The sequence below is a fragment of the Akebia trifoliata genome, chromosome 9, assembly GCF_017979445.1.
Source record: "Akebia trifoliata isolate Shusen 1 chromosome 9, ASM1797944v1, whole genome shotgun sequence".
Taxonomy (NCBI): Eukaryota; Viridiplantae; Streptophyta; class Magnoliopsida; order Ranunculales; family Lardizabalaceae; genus Akebia; species Akebia trifoliata.
In genome coordinates, this window is record NC_141383.1 from 9348304 (window position 1) to 9358859 (window position 10556).

Below are 10556 nucleotides of genomic sequence, written 5' to 3' on the forward strand. Positions count from 1 at the left end.
AAACACTTCCTTGGGAAGCATAGTAGGCATCAAGTCTATCCTCTAGGACTTTTATCTGAGCAGCTTGATCAATGATGATTCTTTTTGCATCCGAGGCATGGAGACTTACCAAGTACTCAACATATCATGTCGTCAGGTAAGCCTCTCTCAATAATGGCCACGCTACGCCAAGTCCTTCCTAGATGATCCCATAACTACCATGAAAGGGAAGAACGAAGTTTGAAATTCAAAATCAACAAGGGAGAAAGAAAAATATTTCAAAATTGCCTTACATGATTTGAAGCGTTAATCATTTTCAAAAATCATCAAGTTTTTATCCAAGACTTCAAATAAGCTATGTGCCATGAAGTCAATGATTTGAACCAAAGGCCAACCCTGTCAGACCCCGTGCTTGGGTGGCCATACTTCACAAAAAATCATGAACCTATTCGATGTTTTCAACCATTCTGCGATGAATCATTTCAAGTTCCTACAAATAAGGGTCCAATATATTTTTGTAGTTCTTTGCAAGCAACTCCTACAAAGAGGGGAAGTTGCAGACACCCCAATTTGCATAATCCATTAGAAATTTTTGAAAATTTCAAGTTGATTTTGATAGAAAATCCAAAACCTTTCAATGGATCCATGTCGTATAAAAATTGCACTTGACATATTTTCCTCATACATACATGCATATATGCACCCATGTATTATCTCATATTGTTTTGCATGCCTATACCTTGTCCCTAATTTCGTACTACTTCCATGATCCAATCTGAATCTATATCCATTCTCCATTTACTGATCCATCACTTATATACTAACTCAAGTTCAAAATAAAGTCCATATCTTAATCCAAAATCAAGTCCATTCTAAATCCAAAACCAAGTCCATATCCTAAGTCTATAACCTACGTCCATTATAAGCCCAACACCAAGCCCATTCTCTCACCTCCCCTCAAAAAGTGACATATGTTGATCTTCCATAAGTCTTCAATACCCAATGTTTTATCTAATCGAAGAGTCAAGTCCCTTGTGAAAACCCAATAGTACGCTTATTAAAAAGTGTAGTCTTACTAAAAAGGCTACTTGATTTTGGTAAAAATCCATTAAGTTAAGAGAACTTCCCATCATACCCTTAAAAGGTGAGAATCTTCAAGTACATATATGGAACTCTCTCATTAGCCTATTTCAAAAATATACATCCACCCCTTGCTTTATTAGTTATTTACAAATGAACCAAGGTCTACTTTTTACCTACAACTTCACCTTTATACATATCACTCCCCTATTTACCCTTCCAAAAGTACTTTTGTTCTCCCATTAGTCCATTTCAAAAATATACATCCACCCCTTACTTTATAAGTTATTTACAAATGAATTAAGGTCTACTTTTCACCTATCGCTTCACATTTACACATGTCACACCCTTATTCACCCTCCCAAAAGTATTTTTTTTTTTCTCATCTCTATTTATCAAAAAAACAAATAATGTTTTTTAGGTTTCTTCACGAATGTCACCTTTACCCTCATACAAATAAAAAATAAAAATAAAAATAACTTAAACCTCATGTCCATTCTATTTATTTTTAGGGTTGGACCACTTTATTCTCAAAAATTCTCCAAAAACTCTATAAATACCTTTACTTTCTATGAACAATACATACTCTCAAGCCCCCATTTCTCTACTTCAAACTCTACCCAAATTTCTACTCACTTTAGCCTTTTCTCAACCCAAGCTTCTATTCAAGAACTTTTACCCACCTTTCAACTTTCAATCAACAAGATCTCTACTCATTCTCTCATCTTCTAACCTTCAACTCACTCAACCCCTAACCATATTATTCAACTCTCAAGTTCACTTATCAAAGATCAAGTTCATTTAAGACTAAAGAGGGATAAGGTGGGTTAAGATGTAGTTTACTTTTAAAGTTTGAATTTTCTTCTTCTATCCCTCTACTTTATTTTCTTTCTAGAAACTTTAGGATATAGTGCATATCCTCTCCCATTTCTAGTAGATTAGACCAAGGTTCGATCGAAAAGGTGGGGGGTTGAAGTTTTTTTTTCCTTAGTTCCATGCATCATGTTGTACACAAATGCACCTACTCACATGTACAAGACCATGATAAAGAAATGTGTCACCCTCTTGTTGGGGTGAAACACTAAGTTTCTAGCCATGCACACATGCATCAAGGTTGTGGCCTTAAGGGAACTCCATCATTGAGTCTCTCTAAAAGCTCAAACCAACATCCATATCCATAAAAAATAAAGTGGCAACATGGGTCGTCATTTTCCATAGGATGCCCTTAATGTCACATTAAAATCAAAATCCTTTTCAAAGGGAACATTTCACTCAATACATACACCACCTCTAGCATGCACTCATATATTTTCAGTTATTTTCTTAAGTTTTACAAAAAGAATGGCCAGGCAAGGTAACCACCTTTGGTGGAGAAGATAGGTTGCCTAATACCTTCCCCGTCCTCTAATCGGATTTCCTTACCTAGATCGTAGGTAGACCTTATCCTTTCCAACAAATGAGAGTCACTAAATGACAAAATTAATTTCAAAAAATCATTTCGGGCGTCTATTCACATTCATTTCCAAAAAAAAATGGTGGCGACTCCAAATAATGTAGCATTGTGGTTTAAAGATAAATTTCTCATGTCTACATTCTGGATTTCTATTGGTAATGTAAAGTTTTTATGCATCCATTACATAAGAAATCAAACATCATAACTATTGTCCTAGGATGGCGCGTCGCTCAAGAACTAACACATCACATTTTTCGTTATAGACTTTCACAATTTCTTTTATAAATTACTAAAATTATATAAAATATGGGTTAGGAGTTTGGATTGAGCTGATTTTTTGTGAGGATGATCTCTATAATGAGAAGATCATCATCCCAAAAAATTAGCCTAATCTGAAACGTCTAAATCCATCAAAAGTGGTTTGCAAATTATTGTTAAAAAATTGACGATCCACATTCTAAATCACTTTTGATGGTATTAGAAGGTTCAAATTGGGCTGATTTTTTTTGTGAGGATGATCTTCTCATCATAGATGTCATCCTCACAAAAAATCAGCTTAATCCGAAACTTCTAACCCATATTTTGAGAACTGATTGTTTTTACATATATTTTTACTCTTGACCTTGGAACTCTCCCACACGTATGTATATATAAAAGTAAGACTTTTATCGTTTTCAAAACCTGAAATTGGATACCTACGATAAGCAAAGAAAAAAAGGGGGAGGGTTCATCGTATGCTTTATTGTTGGCTCAATGGTTGACCATTGCTTGGGTCTTACATAATCTCTATATGTCCCACGGAATGGCTTTATTCATATTGGCCCCAAGTTGGGCTTCTAATAGCCCATAATATTTTTTTGTTTGGACTTGAATCAAAACAAATTCGTTGGACTCGTTTTGGATAATGGCCATTGGTAAAAGGTCTTGAATTTTGTTACATTTAAGTGGTCCCAAATTTGGACTTGGACTACTAAGTTGTTTTTGGTATTTCATAGGTGGTGGTTTGGATCTGAAAAAACCAACTATTGATGGATGATAATTGCATTTCTAGAAAAGAGTTTTTATTTATTTTTTGAGATTGGTGCGGTGCTTTGATAGTTTAACAAGTTGATCAGGTGAACTGTGCATATCACCTGTTTGATGAAATGCCTAATGGCCATACTAAATGAGTGGTTTATGCTTTAATGGTCAATTTACTTGAAAAAATCTGAGGGGTTGGTTCAATGGCAATTTCAAATCCAATAAAAGGTGAGAGTCCAAAAGTTGTGTGTTCGATACCCAGTACGAGCAACGACTCCAAGAGATCACCCACAAGGGCAGGCCCTCACTTACTTGGTCCATGTGATGTGTGGACGTTGCACGTGCCCTGGGAAGGGACCCATACGTCTTGGGACATAAGTTCAGATACCCCCACTAACGAAAGTAGTAATTAGGAAGAAAGTAGCTATGGGAAAAAGTAATTTTCTAGAAAATAGAAAGTAGCTTTCTTTTGATTTAAAAGATTAAAATTTTTACTTTTAAAAGTATTTCTAAAATAATCCAAACAAACTTTTTAACCTATTTTTTCTTTTGTAAGGAAAAAAGTTACATTTTCTATGTTTATCCAAACCGGTTCTAGATCATACTTTGATTTAATGTTAAGACTTCAAATATTATATTATAATTGTGATTCAAGTGATAAGAGTGGTTAAAATTGTCACAATTTATACAAGAATAGGGTGAACCTTTAATCAAATCAAAACCTTAGATCAAACTGTCAAAGTACAATGAGATATCGTTATAAAGATAGATAAGATTTTTTTATTAAATATGAACAATATTTTTGGTGTGGATTCAAGCATATGGAACAAATTAAAATTCTGATAATCATCTTCTTTAGAAAGTAAATTGATCTCAATGTCTCAATGAAATTAAATATCAAACGTAAGTTTTTAAACAAAAAAGCCCAAAAGGAAGCACCTTGATAAGAGGATCACATCAATATAATCGTGTTATTGTGGATCCCAGTCCGTGTGCAATTAGACTTATAAAGTAGTATTAATGCAATGTTTTTAGAGGAGTACGAGGCTTACGCCTTGAGGCACGCCTCGTAATGAAGGTTCATTAAAAATGCCCTGAGGTGTTAGGTCCAAACAATAAAACAACCAAAATTTACGCATCAAATCAAAAGACAAACAGTGTGACATATAAACCTTTTGGCCAAGGCTTATGCTTGACATTTATTTTTTCTTTTTTAAATAATATATTTTTCATCTCGTTTTGTTAATAAGATCTTCATTAAGCAAAGAGAAATAAACATCATCTTTGCTACCATTTCTTTGTTGCTTGCACAAAATTTTTTTTGAGTTGATTTGATTTTTAAATAAGTTCTGGCAGTATTTAATGTTATATAGATCATTTATTAAAATTAAGAATGATCACTTAGCTAATTGATTTTGAACCCCTTCTTATACTAATGCTAACGGTTAACCACTAACCTCACCAAGAAAAATAAATAAATCATTTAACTATATTTTTATAAAAAAATATAAAATAATTATTTATTTTAGAAACTTTCAACTATTAATTATAAAATAATAATGTTTATATTATCATTTATTGTAACGGATTAATACTTAGAATTAGTTCTTGGATTTGAAAAATTAGGAATATGTAGTTGCTATCCTAATTTTCTATTTTATATCTTTTATTATTTATTTAAGAATATCATGCGTCTGAAGCTTAAGCTTGCCCCAACGTCTGAAAACATTGGTATAATGACTAGAAAAATCAACAATGAACCGAGAATGAATTTGACCCATATGGGTTGAACCAAAACTCAATCAAATAGTTGTTGGGCCGAATCCAACCTTTGTAATGGTGGGTTGAGTCCCTTAGAGCTGTTAATAGATCGTGTCCGGACTGGATCGAGGTCAATTTAGTACCAGTCCAATAAGGAGTCCGAACTGATCCAACTAGTATCTGATTGGACTCTTGTCAGATTGGGCATTAATTTGACCTAAATATTAAGAGAAACCTGATATGATAATAAAGTGATTTGATCATATTCATGGGTAAGTGTAATTTGAAAATAAGTTATGATTAAGTCCAAATCTAAAAATGAAATGGAAAGATGTAAAGAAAGAAAGGACAATCTTAAGGAATAAATAAATTGTGGTAAACTTGTTTATTTAAAAATTTATCGATTCCAGTAGAGAAGGTTTTTGCAAATTTGAGTTAGTCGCACTTTGAATCTTAAGGTGGAGGTACCAAATAATTTTTCCACCACAAACACTATTAACAGTAAGGGAGTGGATCCTCTTTAGTCCATCTTTCCTGTACCACTCTCTCTCCACATCTCCACATGAGAGAGTGGCTCATCTTTAGAAGAAAAAAAAAATTAGTGTACATGGCCTAGATTTTAATTTTAAAAATTAAATAAAAAAATTATAATAATTTTTTTTCCTGATCCATGACTTTTGAAATGAAGATTTCAAACGGTAGAATTTTATCATCTTATTGTTGTGGCTGTTTTCGAATCGTTGGCTCAATCATAATCATGCCAAAGAGGGCTAAAGAGAAAAAGCACAAGAGAGGATCGATTCCCTAACAATAAACAATCAGCTTTAATATTTTATAATTAATTACCTCGTACTGTAGAGTTGTAGGGGGCATGTTTCGACCAAAAAAAGGCCCTTGGCTGCCGACCTTATGATCAAAGGGATCATTGAATTCCCCACTTGGCGTTCGATAAGAATACTCATAGGTGCCATATTTATAGCCGTTGGTTTTTCCAACATTCAAAAGATTGTAACGCTGGTGCAAGTGCCTTCTGATTCCAAGGTATGTTACTGCCACAAAAACTGGTGTTCTGTGCCATACTCCCAACTTGTCAACCAAATGTATGATCTAAACATAAACAAAAACAACAATAACATAATCATTCAATCTAATCCAATCCAATCAAATCAAATCCCCAAGATAATAATAATAATAATAATAGGCTTTATGAAGGGCTGTGATTGTGCTTGGCGTGATACTAACATAGAACAAGATAGAATCCAAGAGAGACATCTTTGCTACGATGGGCCGGAGGTGAGGATGAGTCAAGATTGAGGAAGCCATAGTATAGTAGCCCTTCTTTTTAAGCAAGTGAACATGAGAGTTTGCTATTTATAAATATGAGCTTTGCTTTTTTTGATAGTCCAATTAGTAAACTTTTTTCTTTTTTAACACTCCCCTCGTCATCACCCACCTATCAATAGTTGAGATTGATGATTCAAATTATTGAGATTCACAATTCAAATCATTGAGATCAAACTTTCTTTCAACCGTTGAGATCAATGATTATAAATTATCAATCTTTATGTTTGAATTGAAATCATTGATATCAATAATGATTAAAATGGTCGAGATTAACAAGGTAACAAGGTGAGGGGACATTAACAGTGAAACATTTTCATTAAGAGTTGTGCTGGGGTGACACAAACAAAGACACAAAGATGACAAAATGATGTGGTATTGCACACATTACCATAAATACTTTTTCATGGGATACGAGTAAAAAGCATCTACGGTTATGGGTGTGCCACTTCATCATTTTATTTGTCACCTTTGTGTGTCCATTTGTGTCATCTCAGCATTTCCCTTTTATTAATTGGGTTGTTAAGATAGATAGATAAAAAAAAAACTGTGGTGTATTTAAAAACACGTCTATACCCCTGCAGGAACCATAAATTAGATTTCCCTATTTTGCAAGTTGGTTGGAAATCTATATGGTACCACAGCATTTAGTGCGGAGAAAAACAGTTATAAAATCAATTGGTCAGTGATTTTTGCACATTTAAATAATGTTTTAATTTTAAAACACCTTAACCCAGTTCGTCTCACCCGCCAGTACACCGTTGACATTTCCAACTCATTTTTAAATCAGTTTTAAAATTATTTATTAGTCCTACTAGGTGGCATTTGCAAACACACATGAATAAGGAGTGCGATTTTGTTGACGTATAGTTTGTTGGTGGACTATGACCGCACAATCCTATGAGGATTTTGTGAAATTCTTTAATGAGCACATCCTCTTTTTTACTCTTTCTTAAAGTACTCCAATTATTAATTTATTACTAAGAACTCCAAAATTGAATTGAAATTGTAAGGGCCTGTGTGGATACATGAACTAGAAGTACTTAGAACATAAGTACTCCTAAAAATACTATCTAAGTAGTTGGATACATGTTATACGTTTGGATGCAGGATTTGAGAAGTGCTGTCAGAAGTACTTCTCACAGAATTTTGTGTTTGGAAACTATTTAAAATCGTCTCAACCCTTTCTTCATTAAATAGTGAATAAGAGTGACAAATTGGTAAATTGAAGATTTTCTAAAAATTGGGAGTCGTCACCTAATTTAGGTCTAGGAACTATATATAAATCCAAAACTGATCGGGTTGGTCCACGAGTAAGAGAAATGGGTAAGGAGTCATATTATGGATTTCAGAAGGTGTTAGCACTGAACCCGTTCGATCGAGATGGTCGGTCTCTACTACAATTCAAAACTATCCTATGATCAACAATAGAAGACTATGATCAAGTTAATTGGCTAAATCATCTTAGGGTTAAAGATCTAATCATCATCAATTTATTCTAAATTGACAAAAAATCATCATCATCAATTTATATCGAGTTGGCCAACCAACCTTATGTCTTAGATAAAAACTATCTTAAATCACATTAGAATTTAAAAAAATTATAATTTTTTATGAGCTTAATTAAGTCCATATGGCAGACCTCAACAAATCGATTTGTGAGTTAATTCGAAATCCAATGCAGAACAATCAACAAGTTGATTTATTGTCCAAGTTTTATGAGTAGAAAAATCCTTTTAACTCTCTCATGCGTACAAAAAATTAGTGAGTCAACTTACGTGTGTTTTTATTAAAAGGAAATTGCTTTTAACACATCCATAAATACAAAAATCAAGGAACGACGTAGACATATTTTACCAAAAGAAAATCAATTTAAGGACTATGTGCATAAAAATCAGTGAGTCAATTAGGGTTTATTTTAATAAAAAATAAAATTAATTTTAATCCCTCCATGTGCACAAAAATAAATGAGTAAACTCACATGCAAATTTTATAAAGAAAAAATCGATTTTAACCTTCCCATGTATACAAAAATTAGTGAGTTGACTCACGTGCCAATTATATAAGGAAACAATCTGGTTTTAAACTTCCTATGTACACAAAAATCAGTGAGTTGACTCGCGTGCCAATTTTATAAAGAAAAAAAAATTCGATTTTAATCTTTGGTTGGTTGATTTAATTTTTGCTTGATTAGTTGATTGAATTTTTTTTTTTTTTTTATTGGTTGATAAATTTTGATTTGAAATTTTAATTTGATTTTGAATTTTAATTTGATTTTAATTAGAAAATTAATTTTTAATTTTATTTTGATGAAATTCTTCCTTAAATTTTAATCGGTCGATTCATTTTTAATTTGAATTTGAATTGGGTTTTTATTTTTAATTTGAGTTTGATTTTTAACTTAAATTTGATTTTCATTAGATTAGAATTTTAATTTGATTTTAATTTTTCATCTTGTTTTCTAAGGATCAGGGTCTCTATGTTAGAATCGGACATTGAGGGACATTTTGATCATTTTTGTGATTTCTCATAAATTTTTATATTTTTGTCGATTTGGGTCTCATTAGACTTGAAATCATATTTTAAGTGCAATGGAGGCACTTTTTGAGATTTTTCGAAGATCCAAAATTTATGAGGGGTATTTTCATCATTTTGATGATTTTTGTAGATTTTTACAAGTTTTGGTGTGAAGTTTCTTTTCGTCCTAACGTGATTATTTCTAAGTCTTGAAGTCATATTTTCCTAGCGTAGCAAAGTCTCTAAGTTATCAAAATGTCTATCGAACCTAAACTTATGTGCTTGCCAAATCAAGTGTATTGTATAGTGGTCCTAAGCGTGCGTAATTTTATATTGCGTGGCAAGAAGAAATAAGAAAGTGGATTTAGAAGACAGAGGGAATTAGAAGAAAACCTCTCACAAATTTTCGAGTTCTTTGTGCTTATCATTAAAAATCCACAACAACTGGGTGACGGATCGTTAAGTCAAGCGGATATAAAAATGAGATATATACAGATACCCTTGTTTAGCAGAGGATGGAAGCAAACTAGATGACAAATATATATTAATACATAGTGTGACATGTAAATGCCAAAGTCAATGACATTTCATTTTTGTAGCCTGATTTGGTGGTTTATCGAGGCGTCAAGATCCTTGAGGGTAAAACTTTCCTCGGAATAAAAAGTGTTAAATCCTCAAATTTTGAGAATTCTCCTTGACTTATGCAAAAGTGCATGTGTGTGCAATGGTGTGATGCTTACAGAGTAATCCATCGGATCATTGATAATAAACTCTCATCAATAACAACAAATGTCAGGTCTTAAAGATCTTCTCTCATTGACGATGATTATTTAAATTGAAATGCACATACGTAATGAAAACAATCATACAATATTGAATTATGACAAGTTTGAACAACGAGATAATTAATGTCATAATATTATCAGAAACAAGTGATGTAGGAACTTCATTAAATCCTATTTGAAATTCTTTTTTAAAGTTCGAAAAAGTTTGAGTCTCATTTATTATACTTGAGCTTATTAGAGTTACGCTTATCGGGTTGAGGTTTGTAAGAACTTAAAAAATCTTATTAAAGTTGGAGTCTCATTTCTTAGACTCGGGTTAAGATTTACAGGAACTTCAAAAATCCTATTAAAGTTGGAGTTTTGTTTATTAGACTCGAACTTATTGGAGCCATGATTTTTGGGCTTGGATTTGCAGGAACTTATTAAAATCCAATTAAAGTTGGAGTCTTGTTTCTCAAACTCGAACTTATCAGAGCTATACTTCTCAGGCTAAGGTTTACAAGAACTTAAAAAATCCTATTAAAGTCGGGCTAAGGTTTATTGAAAAAAGTTGGAGTCTCGTTTCTCGGACTCGAACTTACTGGAACCATGCTTTTCGGACTGGGATTTTGTAAGAACTT

The 10556-nt window shown here is 32.7% G+C and overlaps 1 protein-coding gene across 1 annotated transcript in view; it reads right to left on the minus strand.

Annotated features, from left to right (window-relative positions):
- LOC147394255 (alpha-dioxygenase 2-like) overlaps positions 1 to 6693 on the minus strand; it is a 67594-nt gene extending 60901 nt beyond the window's left edge. Inside the window, exons 1-2 of the mRNA XM_086454350.1 lie at positions 6536 to 6693; positions 6140 to 6400 (exon numbers count right to left, since the gene is read on the minus strand). Of these exons, the coding sequence (XP_086310476.1) occupies positions 6140 to 6400; positions 6536 to 6616 (342 nt within the window). The 5' untranslated portion in view covers positions 6617 to 6693. The remainder of the gene's footprint in view (positions 1 to 6139; positions 6401 to 6535) is intronic.
- Between the last annotated feature and the right edge of the window lie 3863 nt (positions 6694 to 10556).